At 39.2% G+C, this 23,045-nt stretch overlaps 2 protein-coding genes and 1 long non-coding RNA gene across 4 annotated transcripts; 1 reads left to right on the top strand and 2 right to left on the bottom strand.

The window, feature by feature from the left end:
- Window positions 1–81: 81 nt before the first annotated feature.
- TCFL5 (transcription factor like 5) lies at window positions 82–7,201 on the bottom strand. 2 transcript variants are annotated; one of them, XM_084538560.1, is made up of 7 exons: window positions 6,529–7,201; window positions 5,626–6,411; window positions 4,728–4,914; window positions 3,955–4,117; window positions 3,089–3,329; window positions 2,492–2,633; window positions 82–1,821 (listed from the first exon to the last, which is right to left on the bottom strand). In XM_084538560.1, exons 2-7 carry the CDS (start codon window positions 6,366–6,368, stop codon window positions 1,708–1,710), a joined length of 1,590 nt encoding a protein of 529 aa, XP_084394686.1. In that variant the 5' UTR covers window positions 6,369–6,411; window positions 6,529–7,201; the 3' UTR covers window positions 82–1,707. The 2 variants fall into 2 exon arrangements, with proteins under 2 accessions (XP_084394686.1, XP_084394685.1); XM_084538559.1 differs by having other exon boundaries at window positions 3,089–3,332; window positions 6,529–7,200.
- On the top strand, window positions 6,024–9,122 carry LOC311445946. The gene is made up of 3 exons (XR_014698680.1): window positions 6,024–6,163; window positions 7,600–7,705; window positions 9,042–9,122. It is a non-coding gene; the product is annotated as an uncharacterized lncRNA (long non-coding RNA).
- LOC311445940 (death-inducer obliterator 1-like) lies at window positions 8,969–23,045 on the bottom strand. The gene is made up of 10 exons (XM_084538554.1): window positions 22,504–23,045; window positions 21,444–21,603; window positions 20,664–20,780; window positions 20,343–20,449; window positions 19,620–19,783; window positions 18,948–19,491; window positions 18,261–18,414; window positions 17,140–17,229; window positions 16,311–16,506; window positions 8,969–13,214 (listed from the first exon to the last, which is right to left on the bottom strand). Exons 1-10 carry the CDS (start codon window positions 22,875–22,877, stop codon window positions 10,096–10,098), a joined length of 5,025 nt encoding a protein of 1,674 aa, XP_084394680.1. The 5' UTR covers window positions 22,878–23,045; the 3' UTR covers window positions 8,969–10,095.

Here is a 23,045-nt window from a genome sequence, read left to right as displayed (position 1 = left end):
GTCATTCAGTTCTATGAAAAAGAAAGCATCAGATGACAACTGTAATTAAAGATGCTTTATGAGTATTTTTTCCTCCCCCGATTATTTTCCAGAATTTTTATTGCTAAACAACCTCACCTTCCCTTTCTCCCTTTGCTGAAGAGACCTGCGAGAGGAAGCATTCCTTTCCACCATCATCTCCCTAGCTGTCCTAAAGATCACCATGGCTATTCTGCATAAAAGTTTGAGCCTTGGCAATTGAATTCTTGGTGCTGCTCCTACTGACTTCAGTTACACAGGTTTGTGCACTACGTCTGCACCATTAAGGTATTCAAGCACCTGGCTGCTACTTACATCAGTGGCAGTTAGGCATTTAAATAGCCAGTATTTGAATATCTTAATATTCTGGGCAAAGAACATAGCTTATGGATACGCTGTCTGTTTTCAGACTGCATCTCACATAGCAAATACTAAGCCCTTGCAATCAAATTCTGCAAAAGGTGCAATGTATATATTTTAACTTACAGGGGAGAGCTTTTGTACATTTCCATATAATAATAAAGGAAGTTAAGTAACAGCATTTTCACGACCTCTACGTAAGCTATTTGCACAGTAATTGTGAATAAAACCCCAAATAAGAAAGGATGCTCTTCTAAAGTTCAGCCAAAAAAAACAACTGTATGAACTGTTGTAAAAATAAAAGGAGATTTTTTTTAACCTTTTCTTTGTGCTGTTATAAGTGTCGTTATACACATCAAATGCTCAGATGAACTCTATATTACAAAACTGGTTTTACTAGGACTGTTTGGAAATAAAATGCTGCAAAATTGTCAATATCCGTGATTTAAAATAGTATTTATTTTGAGATCTTTTTGTACTTTAAAACCTGCTGGCATCATCTATTATCACCAAAATTAATAAAGCCACTTTCAGCTCACACAATAGTCTATCTCTGCCCTAAATGCTGAAGCTTATGAACAATAGAGACATATTAATCTTTAAATACTAAAATAGTTTGTGCATTTAATAATCTGCTGGTTACAATGTGCCATTTTTGGACTTACCAGTACAAGAAACTGCTGGGCAGTTGTGTGAGAGGCATTAAAGTAATGCACCACTATAAAAACAATGGTAATAGCTTTACATTACTCTTTGGAGTGATGAATGTTAAATTATGCATGGCAAACATGAACCCCATAATAGCAGCACAGTTGTAACTATGCACTTACTCGATTAACCAACATAACCTTTAAACTTTTAATCAGAAAAAAAAGGGCATTATAATATGGTACCTTTAATTCCTTTTTACATTTAAAGAATACATTTGCCTCTAGTCATTAAAATAACAGAATAGGTTGATGTTCTACAAGTCCTAACTGTAATGTATCAGCTTAAAAGAAATAAAGGAAGAAGAGCACAACCACAAACAGAAAAAGAGCAAAAAGAGAAAAATAAGGCATCACGACAATTTCTTATTGCCTCTAGTCCCAAAGCCCCTTTAACAGAACACTGATTTATATTGCTGGCAGTCAATTTTCATTTCCATTTTGAATGAAGACTGTTTTCTGTTAAGCTCTATTTATGCATTTTTACAAGTTATATTTTGAAAGTCACTCCTGGAGCATATCAAATTCATCACAATCAGATGAATCCCAGCATGTAAACATGAAAAAAAAAACGGGGGTCACTTATTTATCCACGCTTTCCATACAGTTCAAAGCAGTCAGTTCAAGCTACTTGGTCTCCATGCATGTTTTCCTGCAGTGGACACGTTACAAACGAGTCTGAACTTGCTATTTTTAGTCTCCTGCCTGTTTTACCACAGAACACAGTCTCAAATTCCTAAAAATCAAAATAATAAAAAATAATTATGCTTAACGTAAGTATTTACTTGAGACGCATGTTTTTGTTTCACTAGTGTCTTGAAAAGACCCAGATACACCTTCTTTGCTGAGCGGCTATGCCAGTATCTTGACAAGGTTTTCCTATACACAGTCCAGCTACTCTCTTAAGATACTTGGCAGAGGCAGAATTACTCATGGGCTGCAAGTACTGCAGTAGGAACATGAAATCTTATAGTGCATATAACCCTTTCCTACTCTCATCCATTCTGAGATACCATTGGTATTCAGCTCCCGAACCCCACCATGTAGCTACCTGTTCATGCAAGCTAGCTAGATGATACCTCTGTGAACAAAAGGGGAATAGAGAAAAAGGGAGGGGCGAAAAAAAGAAAGGACTCAAGACCCTAATTCTACAACGTCCAGACAGCACAATTCCTAAGCGTGACACTAGCTAAAAAATAATCAAATTTGAAAACCCTGAGGACACCACACTACTGTACTGAAACTGTTCTGAGGGCAGCTGGTCAAAAACAAACCAAAAAGGAGAGCTCAATGATCCTTCACAAATAGCATCCAACAGAAGCATCCCATATACTATGAGCTACATTACAATAACTTTAAAATGCTTCACAGTTCTATCAATAACAAAAAAGAAACTGGATTCGAACCTGTTTCAGCGAATCGCCATGCTTTTCCTGAATGTACTTGAGAAATGCTGTTGTCCATTGTAATGTTGTTGCTTTATCAGTATCAGCGGTACAGAATGGAACCAGCAGATTCAGTTCATCACAGCAAATCCGGATTCTGCGCCTAAAGACAAATACAAGAGGTTATCATCCAGATGGGAGAGAAGGAAGGAAAAAAATAAAAAATAAAGAAGGAAGACTACTCGCATCTGCCACAAGCCACAAACTTTGGGGACTGCATTTTGTTCTATTTTAATCTAGCTATCTTTTGTTCACTACAAACTTTACATTTGTAAATTAGTCATGTTATGTGCATGTTAGTTTCCTTATCATTCTAGAGCTGGTTAAATGTTTTAAAATACTCTTTTTGTTTATAGAGCAAAAAAACAACAAAGCAGCCCACAATTAAACATAATTTTTCTTTCCTCTGACACCAAACCCTCACCACTTGCATCGCTTTTCTTGTGAGTAAAACAAATGTGTCAGATTTACCTCTACCTCTGGATAAAGATGGGAGTATTACAGTATCAGTATTTTAGCCTTCAAAAACTTTGTATTGCAGCCTCTCATAGAAATTACCTTCTGTCTCTCTCCATGCGGTTATGTCTTTCTCTTCGCTGAGCAACTCCTTCCTGTGGACCACTCTGCACCTGCACGCTTGGGTTGGACTGTGCTGACTGCCAGGAGCCCTGTGCAGGCGCAGCGCTCTGGCTATCACACATATTTTGAATGTCACTAAGAGGTTTGCGATCTACGTTTGCTTCCAGTGGGCTTACTCGGCTGCAACTTCTTTTGCTTAGTGCTTGCTTGCATAACGTGTCTTCTTTGCAAAACAAAGAGGAAAAGACCCCATTGAAAACCCTCCTATTGATCATGGAAAATATTGATCATTGAAGATTTATTTTTTTGTTTTATGTGGAATAATCTCCGAAGCTTTATGGCTAACCTAGACTGCCTCTTACAGTAACACGTGTCCTATGCCCCAAAGCACTGCTTGCTGTTCCAAAATCCACCTAGCTTCTGTTTTCTCAGCCAACCTCCTGAGATCATGCCTGCCTTTGGATTAGCACCTAAAGAAGTAATTTAACTGTTCTTTAGTTGGGTAACTGGACCTGTTATATCAACTTTGGGGCCAAAAATGCAGAAAGAATCCAATTACATACTCTAGGCCAAGCCTTTCAGAGATACTTTAGAGCCTCAAGTTTTCTCATTTCAAGCTAGAAGTGCTACACGATTTTGGAAGTATAGCTAAAATTACAGGTGTTGAACTTTTTTGGGTGGGGAGAAATCTAGTTCCATATTGCCTACAGTACATTTCAGACAAAGACCACAGCACATGTGAATAACTACAATCACATTAAACGTGGAAAATACACAAATTCGGGAAAAAAAATACAGATTTGGAGGACAGAGAAACCTAAGTATAAAGAAGACAAATGTTTTACCTCCAACTTTAATCCAAACTTCCTCAGGCAAAGCTTTATTCATAGCACCTACTGTCTGCTTTGTGGATTCAATTTCCTGATGGTAACAGAAAGAAAACGTTCTGGGTATCCCAAGGTCCTGATGTTTGGCAGCTTCCAAGATAGTGCAAGATGTTCCAGAGGTCTGTGAAAACCAAAAATGAAATATTTAGAGGATTACATAAAAAGGAGAATTTTGATATCTTCATGTGAATTTCTTAAGTTTTGGCTTCCTGATTCAATGGCGTATGAGAAATCTCAATTACTTCTGCATGGGATTTTAACAGAATGATTTATTTTTTTTAATACAACTCTGAGATTTCCTGAGTGCCATACTATCATTCTTGCTTCAGAGCTTACTGTGAGTTTGGGGGGAAAAAAAAAAGTATTTTTCTATTTTTTTTATTTAAAAAAAAAGTACTTTTTAAACATCTTCTCCTCTTGAATAAGTGAAGCCAATATACTAAAATAAAATCTTTCTCTTAAGATCTTAAGAAATCTAATGGCCTACTGATTAATATCCGATGCACACTTACAAATGACACTACCACACAATGGCTTGAATTACTTTAGATAGCATTACAGATTAACACATTAATAAATTAATTAAATTATAGATCATACTACTCATGCCTATTGAAACCAAGGCACACTTTAACACAAGACTTTAGAAGTCTATGACATTCAAAAGATTAACACTATTAGCATTGGAAATCAGGAGAGTACAACCAGTGCAGAATATATTATCTACCTACCTGTGCTTGTGAAGGATTAGCACTCCCAGAAGCAGAACACGTGTTCATAGTAAACAATGGATACGTGAACTGTAAAGAAGGTGCGGTAGGTACGGTCTTATTTTTCACCAATGTAGCACACTTGTTTTGATGCTGATGAAGAGGAACACCTATCAGTTCTGTTGGCTGTCGAATCAATGTTACTAAACTTAAAAAACAAACAAACAAACAAACAAACAAACAAAAAAAACATACAAGACTGATTACTTGAAAAACAAGGTGCATAGAAAAGTTTATAGCTACACATGGTCTAGTAACTATCACCTAGAACCCACTTCCATTTACTGTAAAAAGAAATCATTACTGCTGTTGTATCTCCTACCTCACCGACAAAAAAAAATAAAATCAGCTGACAAGGCATTTTATTCTGTGCAAGGTATCTTATTCTGCTTTATGGCTCAATAAAACACTTTATCAGCACACTAATACAGTTACAGGGCAGTATTATTGCTGGAAATTTTTCCTCACAGTGAGGCCTCCAAGTTATATCATTAATTATAACAACCAACTTCTCCTCGTTTTATTAGGATCAAAAGCTACCTTGCTTTCATAAAGGTGCAAGTTAAAGTAGGTCATGTTCTTCTCTCGCCTCTATTTATGATACGTGTTGTTATCAAGAATAAAGTTGTAAATTAACTAATTTTGTAACCACATTCTGTGCCATTTATGCAATATAGGGAAGGAAGTAGTCAGAGGTCAGTGGAGTTGCAGCCACGTGTGACTGGCACAGTTTACAAAAGCCCAACTCATCAGCTCGTGTATTAAAGAAGTACTGAAGTACTTTTAGTTAGAAAAACAGTTTTCAACTCTATGAAAATACGTATCTTAATAACATAAGCTAAAATTAATTACAACACACTTGTTAAGAGTTACTCCAGATTCTTGGGGTTCTTGGCATCTGGGGTTTTCTGTCTGGATGCTGTTGAATCTGTCTTCCAATCGAACTCTGACTGCAGATTTAGATCTAGACTCTGACGGCAGTGCCGAATTTTCGACAGGAATGTTTTCTTTATTCGTCCCAACAGAACTGTCACCATGTTTAACCTTTACTAAACTGTGTCCTGCGACTTCTGCAGAGCTACTACCCTTGGGCGTTTTATCTGCTTGGTTCGCAGGGGGGTTGGACTCACTGAATAACATCATTCTGAGCTCCTGGAAGTCAACGTGGCCCACACACGGGTTTGAACTTAGCAAATTGCCGTCGGGGGGTAATGCTGACTGGCAGATAACCGGGAAAACCGCCCGGCTCCCAGAGCTGTTTGAGGAACACCCATCCTGACCGGGGTTCGCCGAGGCCTGGGGCAGAGGCAGCTCTGCAGAGCTGCCAGCTAAGAAAGCAGAACCGACCCTGGCTTCTACTTCACCTTCAGCAGCTTGTCCCTCCGCATGTGAGTAAAGTATGTGCTGGAGCTGGGTGTACTCTATTTCTGTCATCTCCACCAGGCTGAGGTCTGTGGTGGTAAAGCTAAGGTTTTGCTCACCAAAGGCAACGTTGCTTGAGCCTCCAGGTCCGCCAGCAGCCGGAGCGCGCTGGGGAGCGCTGGCCGTGCTGGGAGGACTGGAGGTCCGAGGCTCCTCTGGGGCCGATCCTGATCCTGACATGCCTACAGCGCGCCTAACCAGTTACCAACACCTTTTTCAAACGCTAAACCGTAAAACCCGTAAAAATTATCAATAACAGCCATAAAAAAAAAAAAAAAAAAAAAAAAAAAAGCAATAATAGCAATACATAAACGTAATACAGATTCTGTAACTCCAGTACCACGAGGACTCAAGGCTCCAGCTCCGAGCACCCCCAGCTCCAGACACCGCTGCTCACGGGAGGGATTTCACCTGCCAGCACCCGGGGGGGCTCCGGGATGCCTGCTCGCCCGCAGCCCCCTCACAGCAGCCCCCGCTCCGGGACCCTTGGGGGACGCCAAGAGACGGGCTCCGGCTGAGGACAGCCGGGGGGAGCCCCTCGGTGGAGGGACGGAGAGGGGTCGAGGAACCCCCGGGCTCGGTCCAGGAGGGTCCCCGCCGCCCCCTCAGCCCACTCTAGCGCTGAGGGGACCGAAGGCTCCCCCGGGGCAGCTCCAAGCCCACCCGGCCGACCAAAGAGCCGCCGCCAACCGCCCCTCAACCGCCGCCCTCCCGGCGCCTGCGGCCTGAGGGCGGCTTCGCCAACCGCCATGAGGCGGCGGCTCGGCCCCTCGCTGTCCTGCCGGGCACCATCGGGCTCCGAGCCCCGCAGGGACGGGTGCTGAGCCCTCCTTGCTGGTCCCGGCTTCGAGGGCTTTGCGTTTTGTTTCAGTTTAGGCTGTGGAGAAAGTGGCGGGGTGGGCGCGCAGAGCGCGGTCTGTGAGGGAACGGCGAGGGGAAGGCAGGGGAGCGCTGAGGGGAGAAAGGGCTGCAAAGGTTTTAAGGTTTTTTTTTTTGTTCGTTTTTGTTTTTCTGCGTCAAGCCTCCCCATTCGATGCGAACGGTGCAGGAACGCATCGCCTAACACGAGTCGGAGAACGTCAAAGCCTTCGCTGAGGGAACCTCAGCTGCTGAGCACAACGAAGCTCGCTCATTTCGGCGGCTGTGTGGCCTCAGCCGCTCCCGGTGCCTAAAAATAAAGCCAAAATAAAGCCAAAATAAAAATAAAATTATTTAAAAAAAAAAAAAAAAGAAAGAAAGAAAGAAAAAAAAAGCCGTATGGGAGCTCAGCGGCCCCAGCTGGGGCTACACACACGGCCCCGGGGCTGCCTCAGCTGCCCACCCGCGCACCAGCCATCAGGAGGGGAAATCGTGGGAGAAAAAAGCCAGGATGTTTTGAAATTAACACGTGTGTTTTGTTTCTTTGTCGCAGGATGCTCTCTCCTCCCTTTCTGCCTTTCTCCCCCCCCCCCCCCCCCCCCCCCCCCCCCGAGGAGCACGTCTCCGCAGCACTGGAGGCAGGAGCCTGCTACACGCAGGTACGGTGGAGGTAAACGCCTTGGTAATGCACCTGTGTGTAAAAACTTTTCTGATGTAAACCGACTCAAAAGCCCCTTTCCAGTCTTCCGAAGTTGTCAAGTGGTATTACTGCATCATGCCATGAAAATGAGCGAGGTGCATTTACGGTTCCTTAATGGTGAACAGATTCTCCAAACTAATCTGTGATAAAAGAGTGTTTCCTATAAGGAAAAAGAAAACTTTCACCCATCTATTTCACAACAATGAAAGGTCCGGGAATCTAGTATTTCCATAGCTCAAAGCCAAAATAAATTACTTAATTATTCATTTCTCCAGATCTTTTTGGTGTAAAATCTGAAAGTAACTCAAACAACAAAATCTTCCGAATAAATTAGGGCACGTGTTAGAACTGAGAGAAAAAATCACAAGAACAGACTTTCACATGTTTTTCAGAACACCTACAAGTAAGTATCAGTTGGGCGTGGTGGCATCGTGTAAAATATCTTTTGTTAAACAGATGGAAATGAAACTTGTGTGCCATCAGCCTCTTGTGGTGGCATGTTGAGAAGTAGCAAAGCTAGTTAGAAAATAATACACATGTACAGATTTAAGAAATGGACAACGTTTCACTGTAGATGTTTATTCTACTTAGAGTAACAAAAACCTGTGAAGTCCCATATTTTAATGTACAGTGATATGTTTTGTCATATAAAATACAATTTACAGAAATTTCTATCAAGTAAACCTAAACAAACACACTTGCTTTTTGCATACTTTTATGTGTCTTTAAATTAGAAACATCTCATTAAGAAAAATCTTACGCCATAGTAGATGTTTGCATTTAATACCGCCTCTTTGCATTTTAACATTTTGTCTACAGGTTCAGAATACAGACGATCATTTCAACCAGCAAATCCTCGATGTATAAGGACTTGTAAGACGCACCAATGTGAACTGTAAAATCTGTAGTGAGATACATGACATACTTGCTACTTGTAATGTAGACTTCAAGATGCAAATGTTTATAGGAATCTAATTTTACATTTGCAAAACTATTTTATAAAAATATCAAAATACTTCTGCAGCTGTAATTTACATGGTCAAAATGTAAACCAGCAGGGTTTTCTTTATTTCATTCTTTAGAGTTACATACTTGAAGAATACATGAAAAGTAGCAGAGTAATGTATTTCACAGTGAAAAATTTCCCTCTTGAATCACATTAAGTATTACCAATCTTCTTTTCAAACTTAGTGCAGTTTTATACCTTTTTCAGTGGACAGTCTTATATACACTACCAGCATAAGCAGGGTCTGACAACAGTGACACTTTTTTTTTTTTTTTTTTTTTTTTTTTAGGAGAAAAACACTTTTAGAATCGAAAGTACAGGAAAATGGAGACATTTCTTAAATTTCCAGCAAAGTTCTGCCGAAAGAAAACCCAAGAAATGCTCCACATAATTAATTTCAATCGAAGAAATAAATTCAATGGCCCATTTAATAAACTTCTTTTATTTAACAAACTTCTTTTTCTTTCCTTTGGTATACCAATTCATTTGTAGTCTTAGCTCTTTGCCAATAGATGTCTGATTTTTAAAATTTTTTGCTGGTTATAAAGGTGCTACTTTTATATACTCTTTAATTGCAGGTTTGTAAAAATGTGAAATTAAAAACCCCTCATCCACATGAAAAACTAGGTACGGTTCGTTTCGTTGTTGTACACTTAACAGATGGATTTCAAAACACAAAATACCTGTATATAAAAAGGAAGATAGTGCACTTTAAGCTTATAACATTCCGTTTTCAAATCCTCCATCCAATAATCAGTAACACTGTTCTTCTGCAGCCTTCTCCTAAATACGCATGACCCTTCCATTGTAAAATAAACAAGACAGCAATATTTGACTCCTTTTTTAAAGCGTGTGCTGTAGGAACAACTTTGACACCAAAATATCACATACATGAGATGTAAAGGTATGGCTCCTAAGGTCTTGATTAAATTCTCTTATAAAATTACAATTCAAGTTACTGGAAAACATAACCTTATAATTTTAAAAAGCAATATGCTCTTCTTAGACTTTTTCTATTTCTGTACTGTAAATGGAAATTTTAAGATAAAGATGCAAGTAGAAAAAACAAAATCTCAGAACAGGTAACGCTGTGAATTTTTATAAGAAAAACATTATGCACAAAATGCAGCAAGTGAAAGTCCAGTATGTTCTTGCCTTTTACCTACCTGAATATTTTCATTCACAGTTGTTCAAAAATTGCTAATTTGTCAGTACATTTTGTAAGGCTAGATTTACAACAGCATTTTTGTAAAGGTGAGAATATACAGTATATACAGAAGACATTGACTCAGTCCTTGCAGTGTTGTATATTATCTATGGGAAATATAACAGCAGTTATAGTTCTATGACTGATTAGTGGAAGATGAAGCTTCTGCTTCTGTTGGTTTCTGACCTTCCTTAGGTGTTTCTGGCTTCATCTCTTTACCGATCTCCCTACTTTGACTCCGATCTTTCCGATCTTTTCCTCTTTCACGATCTTGATCTCTGTCTCGATCTCTTTCTTTCTCCCTGCTTCGATCCCGGTCTCGGTCTCTGTCACGATCGCTGTCTCTGCTTCTTGATCGTTCTCTGTCACGTCTCCTGTAGGTGTTGTCTCTGTGTCTCTCCCAGTCCCTGTCTCTGTTCCAGTTTCTGCCACGGTCTCTTTCCCAAGGTCTGCCATGTTCTCGATCCCTTCGTCTTTCCTCAAAGGGTCTGCTTTGTCGATTATCTGCTTGCTGAGGCTCTGGCTGATCTAAAACCTTGTCTTTATTTCCTCCTTCGTATCTCTCTCTCTGTCTCCCTTCAAATGTCTGGCCTCTAAATTCAAGATTTTTGCCTTCTCGGAAGTCAGATCCTGACCACTGTCCTTCTGACTCAGGCCCTTGCCCAGGAATACCAGAAAGAGGTGCAGACGGCCCAGCTTCCTCCCACATCTCCTTTCTGTGGCCTGGTGGATGACTGGGAAGGTCCAGGAGTGGTCTTGGGGTTGGCTTCATGTTTTGTGGCGACTGACCTTGGAAATGAAATCTGGAAAGGGGAGGTTTGTTTTGTTCTGGAAACATTGGAGGTGTGGCTCCTCTTGGTCCTCCAAACTGAAGCGGAGCTGGACCTCTCTGGTTGGCAAACCTGGGTGGTGGACTCCCTCCTCTCCGTTCTTCAAATGGCTGTGGCAAAAGTCCTCGTGGGCCGGGTATATGGTTTGGAGCCGGACCTCTTTGCCCTTCAAATTGATTTGGGTGAGGCCCTCTTGGTCCCCCAAAATGACTAGGGGCTGGACCTCTAGGCCCTCCGAACTGCGGACCTCCTCTCTGTCCTTTAAACTGAGCTGGTGGGGGTCGCCTTTGACCTCCAAAAGGAAAAGGCGAAGGTCCTCTGTTTCCCATGAACTGAGGTTGATCAGGGCCTTCAAACTGTCCCGGAGGCCTGATCATCTCGTTATATTGGGAATCTGAGAATTCCCTTTGTTCCATGTGAGGCTCCCTATGATCTTCAAACTGAGATGGTGACATTCCTCTTGGAACACCGTGATAAGACGGAGCAGGGCCCCTGTTATCACCAAACAGAGATGGTGGTCCATGCTGTGTAGAAAACAAGGAAGGAATGGGACCCTTTTGACTTCCAAATCTTCCAGGGGCAGATCCTCTTTGTCCATCGTTATTTGGAGAACCATGCTCTTCTGAGAACTGTGGCGCTGGGCCTCTAAAATTAGGTCCATGAGGTCCTCCGGGTGCGTTGAGCATCAGTGGTGCTGGAGGTCCTCCTTTCTGCCCAGACAAAGGAAACGGACCTCCAGCTCGGTTCTCCTCAAAGTGCTGTGGGAGAGGTCCACCCTCACCCTGAACTGGTGGAGATTCAGTTTGTTCTACAAATTGATGAGGCTGAGGGTTTCTCTGTTCTTCGTATTGCACCGCAGAAAGACCCCTGTCTGGTTCAAAGTGACCAGGTCCCTTTTCCTGAGAAGTAAACATTGGATTTGCCTCATTTGACCAGGATACTTTGTGCATATCTTGCAAAGACTGACCGTCATTAGATGTGGAGAAATTAGGCTGAAAAGACGTACTTGGAGGTGTCGGAAGCAGCACTTTACGTAAAGGCTTGGATGTAGAAGGTTCTGCAGAAACTGCTTGACTCACATTTTCCAAAGTAACTTGAACAGTATTTTCAAATTTGCTATTAGGTGCCTCTTCCTGCAGCACTGCAGGAGCCTTTTCACTGGAAACCCAATTATCACCACCGTAATTAAGCTGAGTAGCAGGAATTAAAGTTTTATCTTCCTTACCAAGTGAAGTCTGCAAAGTGTTTGGAAAACTCGCTTGAGTGTCACAGCTCTGGTTTAAAACTTGTTCTTGCTGATTGGAAGGTAAATCTACTTTTTGCGCAGCCTGTTGGTCCTGATGGAACAATTCAGTCTTTAGTAGGGAAGATTTTGGTGGAGGTGACATTAAAGCATCAGACACCGAGAAGTGAGCCATTGAAACACCAACAGCTGCTCGTTGTTGTCTGAGGGCTTCTTCTTGCTCCTCTATTTGTCGTTTCTGCTCTTCTATTTGTCTGTCTAATTCTTCTAACATTTTTTGCTGTTCCACCAAGGATGAAGGCACAAATAAATCTGGCACATACAAAGCAGGTGTTTCCACAGAAGTGTTTTTAGTGTCTGTATACATTTTGTTAGGTAAATCATCAACAGTAACTTTTGATTCCAAGATAGATTCCAAGATAGTTTTGTCTTCCGGATCATAGGCCTCAACCTCTAGTTCTGCTGTGTTACTGGGCTTCTCCACACTATACAGTTTTTTGCTTTCACCAGTCTGCATTTCAAAAGCTTTCTCTGGATCATATTCTTCTTTGGGATCGTATGGCCTGTCATCCTCCTCATCTTCTATAGCTTTGTCTTTTGACATCTGTCCGAACTGTTGTACAATGGGATCTAGCAAAGGAACAGCTGACACACCTCCATCCACAGCTGCTTGAGCTTCCTGATTTGAAGACTGGACAGTTTCAGTCTCCTTAGCAAGAGGTTCAAAAGTCTTCTTTTTACCAAAAAGTATCTGGAGGATGTGCTCAAGAGGTGTGGCAGTTTTTGAGGATGAAGAATGTGTAGCAGTAGCACTTGTAGAAGCAGTAGCGGAAACTGGTGGCGTTACGGTACTTGTGGTTCCACTCTTAATTGAGGACAGTATTACTGAAGGTGTAACTGATGAGGTTTCTGGAACGGGAAGTGGGGGTGGAGGTGGAGGAAATCCAGGTGGTGTTGTACTTACAGCTGAATCTCCCGAATACAGTGTGTATTTTGGAGTTTTCTTTTCTTGTGAAGAAGCTGCTGGCCCCTTAGAGTACAGCGATGTTTCTGTTCCCTTTTGCACCTGAATTCGGCTGCGCTTTTCCTCTATTTTGACTGTATCCATGCTAGTAGCAAGACGCTTCCCTTTCTGACAGATAACCAATCCAAGAATTAAATTTGGACGTGAAGACTCCAGACCTGAAAGGAAACACAAAGATTGTATATGTAAAAAACTACTATTTTTTATCTGTGTTTTCAATAGGAACTTATCATTTTATATAATGGCAGCTATGAGAGTCATAACAGTAACAGTTCTTCTAAATTTCACGCAGTGACATTAATTCATAAGCATATGTATCTATATTTATTTACTATTTATATAAATTTGTATACAGTAACTAAAAAATATTTTAATTCTTTCCCTTGATATTCTTTAATATTGCAGTAACAGGTATGATTACTGAAAGATGTCCTTGCAAATGTCTCTAATGTTCAAAAATTAAAGTTTTCCTATTTTTGTATTATTACTTTCTACTTATTGTTGTCCACTTCCCCCCCAATCAAATATTGCCTTTCAAAATACTTTGCAAATACCTTATATACACAGAGATACTGATAAGTGAGAAAACCTGGACAAGCAATCTAACTTTCTGTAGGGCTATGTTGGAATTGAAGAACCAGAAATAAAGAGAAAAAAACTAATGCTATTAAAACAAACAAACAAACAAACAAACAACAACAACAAAATACAAACACTTCACTTTCTGTTACAAAAAAAGCACAAGGCATTGTTAAACTTAATAATTACATTTCTGTTCTAATCTGTGCTAAAACACCGGACTGACATTTACACCATTCCATCAAGGTGACTTTTAACACTGTTGTAGAATTGAGTTTGATGCCACAGACCCTTCCCTAAGTAAGAAATGTGAGCAGAATTACTCCATTGTGAGAGGGCAGGGACGGCAAGATGTACAACAAAAGGAGGCAGGACAGGAACTAAACATGTAATTATCTTTGGTGAATCTAAGATTATTTGGAAAGGATCAAAAATCCTTGATTCACCCAATTAAAAACTCCTTTCAACCCATTGCCTAAAAGCAATCCTAGCAATTCTGATCACTATAGTTTACTACCCCAGATGAAATTACATTAATACATAACATCAGGGCATAGCTCAAAAGACAGCTTACTTGGGAAGACTGTGTACACTCTGAAGAGACTCAATAGTTAGGTATGATTCACTCTGAGTGACTGCTTTACATTTTTTCTTTATCAGCATGTGAGTAATGACTCCACATTTGGTCAGCATTGACCCGTGCAGAGTATCTCTCAAATCTGTGTTCACCCTAAAACTCCTCATAAGCATTCACTGTTCTTCTGTCATTAACGTATTGGTTATCTGCTCTTCTGCAGAGACCTGTGATTTATCCAACTAGTCACAACATGCATCTCAAACACTGAATAATTGAAACGAGCAGGTTTCAAAAATCTATTGGACTGTGTATCTAAAATTAACAGTAAAAAAAGATGTGTATCTAAAATTAACAGTAAAAAAAAAAAAAAACTGTTCTGAATCCCTGTAAGAGACAGAGATCATCGCTAATAAAAGGACAGCCTATGTTTGCTCAAGAATGCAAGGAGGGGAAGATCACTTAAATGCTTCCCTAGAGCAGGTTAAAAGCACAGCGGAAGACTGCAGACGTAGCCAATTCAATGGCAAACTCATTCTTATATGTTACTGTCCAGAAAGGAATGTAGTTCATTTATTCGGGCTGGAAAATCTAGCCCACAGTTTAGGACTCTGTCTGCCTCCCTGTGCCAAGTGTTAACACTTGCATGTTCTTGTTTTTTGGTTATGAAACAGGAATAATAGTTTTTGCCTACTTTTCAAGAACTGGGTAAATTAAAGACTACCAGGTGCTTACGTTCAGTTTATAGAGACTACATGATGACTTGAGGTAGCAACAAGCCTGCCTTTTTAGCTGTAGCCTAAAAACAATGACGTAGACTGTGCACTGTTCAGGGATGGATAAGACAGGCTCAGAGTGTATGAGAAAAATCTTGTCCAAGAACACAAAGCAAGCGCCCTTTGCAATTTCATGCAGGAAAGAAGAGTATTTTCCTAGCATTACATTGCTTGTTGGTGGTGCTTTTTTGTTATTGTTTTTTAAGTTGCATGCCATTAACATGTGAAAACCTGGCCAGGCAGAACACACATCTGTTTATGAATATAAGCCCTGAGAATGCTTTATTGAGTTTAGTCCTAAACTTGTATTTGGGTAGTAGAGGACAGTCAGCTTGTCAGAAAGGTCAGCTCCTTACGTGTTTTAATGTGTAATTATTTTGCACTGTTTAGTATTTTGCAAACCATCCTTACAACAATGAAGTTTTGCCTTCATTGTAACCTGTAGCTCTTAAGCTCCTCAACCTGTTACTCTATATGAAAAAAGGTACTTATTTGGAAACTAAGCATATGCACCGCCTCCATCCTCAGATGAAGATGACTTCAAATTTTGTAATATAAAGGTGTTTCACGTCTGAATTTGTTCTCATTTCTTCTGTTTCCATGTTCAACGCACAAAGATGGAGCAAATTCAAGCCATACATTACTGCTGATAACTAACTAAAAATAGAAGATTGTAATATATACCAACCTATACCACCTACTGTCTGCCACCTACGCAAAAGGAATTTGCCTACTCCCAGGCAAAACCAATGTTCTGAAGTCAGGGATTTGTCTGGAACTTGATCCAGGTAGCACAGAATATTTCAGACCCCGTGTACATGCATATTGCATGCACAGCGTAATACACACCATGAGATAACAACAATGTAGTGAAACCATAAACGTTACCTTTGTCTTCACAGATTTCTTGACTGCTCCGTGGGATAAGAGTCTCCTACGTGATATAAGGGACAGCACATGGCTTGTAGGGACCTAAAACTTGGTGGATTTATGGGTTGTTGAAAGTAGGGTCGGTTTAATGTTCTGGTAATGTTTGCTTGTTTGTCTCAATATAGTGGCTGTTCTATGTACTCCATTTTATGGGTAAACAAATCCTCCTAACAGCAGATATTTATCTTGTTGGAAAGGCTATGTGAGTTTCAGACCATGTCACCTTGAGATGATTGACTTTGCAATTTTTTCCTATACGCATACTTTTAAAATGTTTTTATAAAATTATATTTTTTTAATTATGCTTACATTAAACATTCAAAACCAATTGGACTCTGATTTACTCGTTTTGTAATTTTACCTAGCAGTTAACCTCCCCTAAATTTTGTGCTTACCTGGTCCCTCAAAGGGCAAGAGTTTGGAAGGAATTGGGTCCTTAGAACTCAGTGGGATCAGGTAGAGATCCTTGACATGTCTTTTGTTATTAGTTACAACACCAAAACGACCACGACTGCTAAAATAGGAGTAGAGAGAGATATAGACAAGTTCTTCTTCTTCTGTGGCAGGATGGAAACGAATCAAACACAATTTCTGAAATACAAAATCAAAGTGGAAAAATTCAACCTGTAACATATCAGCAAATAAAATCGTAAAAGTACTCAACTATTGTTTTCCAACACAATACTCAAGATTTAAGAAAATACTGTCATTCAATCGGTAATATTAAACCAGAATTAATTTTGTCATTTTCAGAAATACCAACTATTTACGTATCTCACATCAAGCTACACCTCTTTAGGTTCAGAATATTCAAATAATTATGAAAGAAATGGAAAATTCTTAGATTATGTTTGCATACTGTGCTTCATTTTTACTAAATCCATAAGGGTTTAAGTAGTAAAACTTATTACATACACTTACTAATAATTTCCTCGTCTTTTAAAATTGAATTTCTATCTTCAGTAACTGAATAAATAGATGGTTTATATTCAATCATTAAAAAACAATAGGTTGTATGAATGTTTAACTACTACACAGGGAAAAGATGATTGGCAGCTCAACAGGCAAACCAGTTTCTTCAATAAATCAAAAATTTCAATGGAATAAGTGGTAGCAGTAGTTTTCTAGGTATGATCAACATCAATATAAATTAGTAAAAAGGAAATTCTATTAAAAGCTGCTGTATGTTTCTTCCTGGTTTTCCAAAGGATTTTAAGTAAATACCTTAGAAAGTGAATATTTGAGTTTGCCAACATAATCCCAGACCATCTTCGGTGAGATCCTCCCACCAATATGAATCGTGTCTGGTAAATCCTAAACAAGAAGCATTACATGGTCGTATAAGAAAAGGAAAGAGAGGCTACAGTTTCGAACCAGCACAGATTGCCCCATCCCAGTAGCTTAGGCGATAATGCAGTACTATATTTTACTAAACTTGCACATATACATTCCTAATTTCAGATGGGCTATTTCCAAAATGCAAGGCGTTCATTATGGCATATTACTGGAAGGCTGGCAGTACACACAAAACAGAAAAAGCACTGCCTGACGAAGATAGCAGTGGAAGGTCAAATACTTTTGTATGCCTATCAGCCGATTATATTTGTTAGCTTTGCTTTTACAGGGAACCTGTTATATGTAGTATAGCTTTTACCTACACTTTCAATTTATCTGAAATTTTTGCACCCATATGAATTCTAGTTAGCTTCCTGTCATGATGACAGTGAAACCTGTTTTAGCAAAAACAACAAGAGAGCCACCAACCCTCCTAAGAAAAGACCTAAACCACACGCCTGAAACCCCCAGTCACAACAAATACACTTCTTCAGAGAAGTTAAATAACTGCTCAGTTGTTTCATCACAAGCTGTCATACTACCTAATTAGTTGAATGTACACCCTCCCAAAATATAAAAGCAGTTGCATCAAAGTTAATCAAAGGATGATATTTTTAATAAATGGCCAAACTTTTCTAATAGATCACATCAGTGATCCATCTGTTTGTGAGCAGAACAAGGCATCTATTTCAAAACACTTGCTCTAGAACTTCTCGTCAAAAACTGATCTTGAAATCAAGCTATTATTCTATGTTAGATACTAACATATATATAAACATATTAACAGACGTGAGAATTCTTCACAAATATGTGAGGAATTTTTTTTAAAAGGCTCTCTCTCCTTCCCCCCGCCTTGGGCTACTGTTCCTATTACTAAAGGAGATTACTAAAGGGATGCAATTTTTTTTTTTTTGTTACACTTCCAATATAACAACATACGCAGTGACCCCAGCCTTTCTAACAACAGGAACTGCAATATAATCTAAACGCATAAACGTGTCAGTGCTAACCTCACTAAAATAATCAAAGCACCCGGAGACAGGATATGCTTTAGTGACAAATTTGCCCACACTCTGCATATTAATAAATCCTTTCCAAATGGTGTTGAGGCGAGAGAGGAAGAGAGAAGTATCGCTGCCTTGAGGTGAGCGTGGCTCGGCAACACTGCAAAACAAATCCAAAAGAGAAACGTTATAGAGCACAGTAAGAATGCTTCCTTCTTCTTCTTTTCTTCCCACCTTTTATTGATCAATTACTTGCTTTTTTTTAAAATAAAGTAACAGAAGCCTTAGTAAGTGCTTTGTTAATGTTTTCCACTTTCATCCAATATAGGATGAAAGTCTGGAGCAGCTTTAAACCAACCCTCACAAACACTTAATATATTTGAATGCACGTGCAGATTTAAAGTCAAATATCTTGCAAGTTTTATTTCTTCAAATATCTTGCAAGTTTTAATTCTTCAACACATTGAAGAATTTTTACTGTCAATATCTAACGATGCTCAGAAAATTTTACCAACTAGAGAAGGTAAACAAGGAGATGATGAATTAAAAATTTAAAGTTCAGGTAATCGGATTTAAAGTTGAACATGCCTTTTGATTATTGGTAGGGGAGGGTAAGAAGCAAAGGGGGACAAACAAACTGAACATAGCGAGACTAAAGATTCAGTGGCTTAGCTTACTATTAAATATACACACCTGATATTGGGTGACTGATGAACAGCTAAGTATCTTGGATCTGGTGAGGATGATGGTTTTGTCAATATTGATTTGGGGACAGTCATAACTGGTTTTGACATTTCCTGCTTTGTCTCCCCTGTTGAAACTTTATCAGATGCAGTACCAGAGCGCAGGGCTGTCGTCGTAGTACCAGAGGAGCCGCTCATTGCTGTTCTAGAGTCTCGGCCAGAAACTGTTACAGTTGTGACAACTGCACCAGTGCAAGAGGCAGGAAAAGTCGAAGGTTCTTCAGATGAAGAATCTGTGTTGTTATGGCCTTGGGTTGTAGGAATGTAAGTTCTTTCTAAGCTTGACTGGGAAACTGCTTCTGCTGCAGGTCCAACTTCGGTTTCCTCTGTGTTTTCAGAGGCTGCCTCTTTAGCAGGCTCCGCTGCTGCTGATGGTGCAGAACTTTCATATTTCGGCTGAACTTCTGGTTTAGATTTTGACTCTGCTTTTTTAGCAGAAGCCATTAATTTTATCTTCTTCGGTGGTAGTTCATCTTCAGATGCTGAAATCTGACCTACAAAATTAATTTTAAAGTGTTTTTGATTACTTTTTAACAATGAAAAGGTCTGAAGAGAAAAACAAGTAAGTAAGCAATGCTCTTAACAATTCTTTTACTTCAGACAAAGTCAACACAGTAGATACCTGTACAGATTTTGCAGTTCAGGTCAAAAAGATGGGCTCGATGTTGATTTGTTGTATCCTTCAACACACTGCTAAAAACATCTAGAGAAGGAGCACTATTTACATTTTGTACAGTTCGGGTTGACTTCTGCTTCTCCTGGAAGTGAACAAACACAGAAAACATTCTGGTTGATTGCTAAATTCAATCATAAAAAAATACTTTTGAAACCGTTAATTCCAGTTCTTTAAAAAGATATTAAGGGCTGTGCAGAACTACTGCTCTGAGCAGCACTTATAAAAAGATAGAATTTTGAAATATTCTTCCCCTTTTGTCATTTGTTCAAGAATATCATGTCAAACAGAGTTCTCAAATAGTATTTGTCCTCATTTCATTTCATGTAATTCTGAAGTAGATACTATCACATTAACTGCTTCCTGAGAATACGGAATTGTAATACTGATTACATTTTTGGGGGGGAAAACAATTGGCTAAGATTTTGCTGTAAACTGAGACAAAGGTCTGAAAAACACGCATCATCTGATATTTTAGAAGCACATGCTTATATATATGCCTGATACTAGGCTGTTGCATTCCTTCAAACCAAAAGGAAAATGCTCATAGCACACCTACTAGGTGATATTCTCACAGCTCATTGAAACAACCTGCATTTCTGATACAAAATTTGAGGCTCTAGTTAGCATTTATCTCCCTTGGCACCTCCACGCTAAAGCAATAGCTAATACTTAGAATCAGACACCGGGGGAGAATCTTCCATATTTACATCTGGCACTTGTTCCCGTTTTACAGCTGCTTTCTTGATCTCGTGTGATTTGGTTCTTGACTCTAACATCTGAGAGAAACAAAAACACTTTAGTAAGAAGTCTGCATACTGATTTTATAATTTTATTTTGTATTTTCTTATCAGTTGGCTAGTGGAAGAGAAACAGCTTACGTTATTCATATTTCATTAGGAAGAAAACCATATATTAATTATGGGTGGTAAGGGCTGGTGAAGTTACTGTTAGTTTATATCTAAGGACACACTGGAGAATTGTATTGCTTACCGCTTTGGCTGGTTTCTCTTTCCATACAGACAGTTCTTTAGATGAAAGTTCTTCGGGTTTCATTCTCACTAGTTTTGACAGTGAGATTTCTTCAAGAAGAACACGATGAAAAAGTCCCTAAAAAAAACAAACCACACTTTGTTGCCATGCTGAATAGCTTAAGCAACTAACATGTTTTGCAGTGCTGAACTGTCAAAACCCTTTCAGGTTTCTTAATTCCCTATTAAAAATGCAAGTTAATCTTAAGAAAACTTAGAATGGTGCAGTAACCAGAAACTAATGATGAAATCATCATGAAGTATGAATTTTCCATATTACCATAAAATATACTATCAATTCTACTGAACAGGAATTTCGAGAGATGAACTGCCACTCCCGTTTCTTATCTATAGTAGATTTTTTTTAAAAAAATTACGTTGTCTAGTCACTATTTCCATCTGCACCAGCTTCTTTTTCCTTTAAAAGATAAATTATCATGTACACAAGTAGTATCCCATACAAACTACAGAACGTCACAGAAGAAAACATTTTTTTTTTCCTAAGAATGCCACTCAATAAACAAATATTTCACTACAAAGGCCAATCTTAATAAATACACGCGATCCAACTGGACTTCCATTCCAACTGGATTATTTAATATTTGAATGGCTTTAAAACAATTTTTTGTAGCATAATTCATAAGTCTCTCTCTTGAAACTACATATTGAGGATAGATTTTGATGTATTATTTAAAAAACAGAATATATTTCAGTACGTTTACTGTATAAGTAAATTCCAAACCTGATTTTTTGGGTCCTTGAGATTGAACATGATGCTACGGTATTTACTCTTGTATCGGTTGTCCGTAACTTGAAACAAATTAAACATCTCCTTTTCAATATTGAGTGCTACTTTCCCTACTTCACTCTCTGTCATGACCAGATCATCACTATCATTGACTCTGTTAAAAACAAGAAAGGGTATGCGCATTTACGTTAGGCACGAATTCTTCAGGCAGCATTCATAAAAATTAAATTTTCAGAGGAAGGAGTTAACCACGCTTTTATTCACTCAGTGAGGACTTCCTTAAAACACATTTCAAAGCCAAAGTCTATCTCAGGACCTCAAAATGTCAACTATGGCAACCTTTTGCTACTGTCTACAGAAGACCACGGAAGACAGCCTTAATGAACTCAAGTCAGGTCAGTCCTTACAAATACTCCTACTCATGACACTGTAATTAGTTTTTTGTTGTTGTTTTTTTGTCAGGAGCTACTGAGGGAGCTAAAACACTTCAGTTTTAATCTTAGACCCTCCACTGTGAACAGCATTTCTACTTCAGAGACACTACCAGAGCACAGTGGCCTAAGCCTTGACAGCTGACAAGAGCTTTAATATTTGTGGGACAATGTTTCAGCTTTTTTTTTTTTAAAAAAAAAAAAAAAAAAATGAAATACAGTTGCTAACTTTGGGAGAAGAAGGAACCTCTGCCTCAGCAAGCCCTACACTATGCTTCGTACAACCCCTACATCTCCAAACACCACCATTGCCAGATATCAGCTTCAGGTCACCTGCATTATAAACATTTCTATGTTGTGATTTAATTCTTCAACTGTCATTGTCTCTCACTACAAATGGGATAGTGACGTTTTTTTAAAGGCTTTTTCACATGCCCAATTATTTGACATCAGATTTTTTATTTTTAATAAAGCTCTAATGCTAAAAATACTTGTAGTAATTTCTAGCACAAATTAAATCCCTTAGTATCACTTAGCAAGAAAGAAACAAAGCTCTGCAGGCTAACCCTTTGCTTCTAGTTGTAGCTTCCTATATAAAATAAGTGCTTTGAATTCCCACCCACCTCTTCCATAAAATTTCTTTTAGGGACTGACGAATATTTTGTCGAATCTGTGAGTTGGGCTGCGACTGGATAGGGCTAGCTTGTGTTTTTGCTTGACTACTTCCAGATGCAGTAGAAACGGAAGACAGCGAAGGCCTTTTGAGTCCTCCAGCCAAACTGGATGCAGCTGGTTTTTTGGAAACTGGCGAGTCATGAGAAAAAGCTGCTTGTTTTGAAGGAACGCCGCCTGTTGAAGGCCATGGTTTCTTGGGAATTACACCTTTGAAACTCCCAGCAGGTTTCAGTGTCTGCTTCATTAGTGATGTGCTAGAATTGGAAGGGGACTTCTTTGTTGGAAGATTTTTAGTGAGGGAAGATGCATGTTTCTCCACCATAGATGCTGAAGCAATAGCTTTCTTTGATGCCCCTATAAACTCTGTCGCTTTATCTTTCTTTCTCTTCTCTTCCTTTTGAGCTGTTAAAACAAAGAAGAAAATGCAGTATTAAATACTTAACATTGTAACTTCCTGTTTATGAAGACCAGCTGTCAATCTATAAGGAAG

Source organism: Aythya ferina (genome assembly GCF_964211825.1).
Source record: "Aythya ferina genome assembly, chromosome: 16".
Classification (NCBI taxonomy): domain Eukaryota; kingdom Metazoa; phylum Chordata; class Aves; order Anseriformes; family Anatidae; genus Aythya; species Aythya ferina.
Note: the sequence above shows the minus strand (reverse complement) of the source record. Positions and strands in the feature narration are given on the sequence as shown.

Bases quoted from the DNA above. Each gene is read 5' to 3' on its own strand.
- TCFL5 (XM_084538559.1), bottom strand. From the start codon at position 6,368: ATGTCAGGATCAGGATCGGCCCCAGAGGAGCCTCGGACCTCCAGTCCT. The intron at 4,915-5,625 runs GTGTGTTGTAAT...TTGTTTTTTAAG, and splicing joins TCTGGAGTAACTCTTAACAA to TTTAGTAACATTGATTCGAC. The intron at 3,333-3,954 runs GTAAAACATTTG...TGTTTTGCAAAG, and splicing joins AGTTTGGATTAAAGTTGGAG to AAGACACGTTATGCAAGCAA.
- LOC311445940 (XM_084538554.1), bottom strand. From the start codon at position 22,877: ATGGTGGAGAAACATGCATCTTCCCTCACTAAAAATCTTCCAACAAAG. The intron at 20,450-20,663 runs GTAAGCAATACA...TGTTTCTCTCAG, and splicing joins AAGAGAAACCAGCCAAAGCG to ATGTTAGAGTCAAGAACCAA. The intron at 16,507-17,139 runs GTATTTACTTAA...TTTGTATTTCAG, and splicing joins TCAAATATTCACTTTCTAAG to AAATTGTGTTTGATTCGTTT.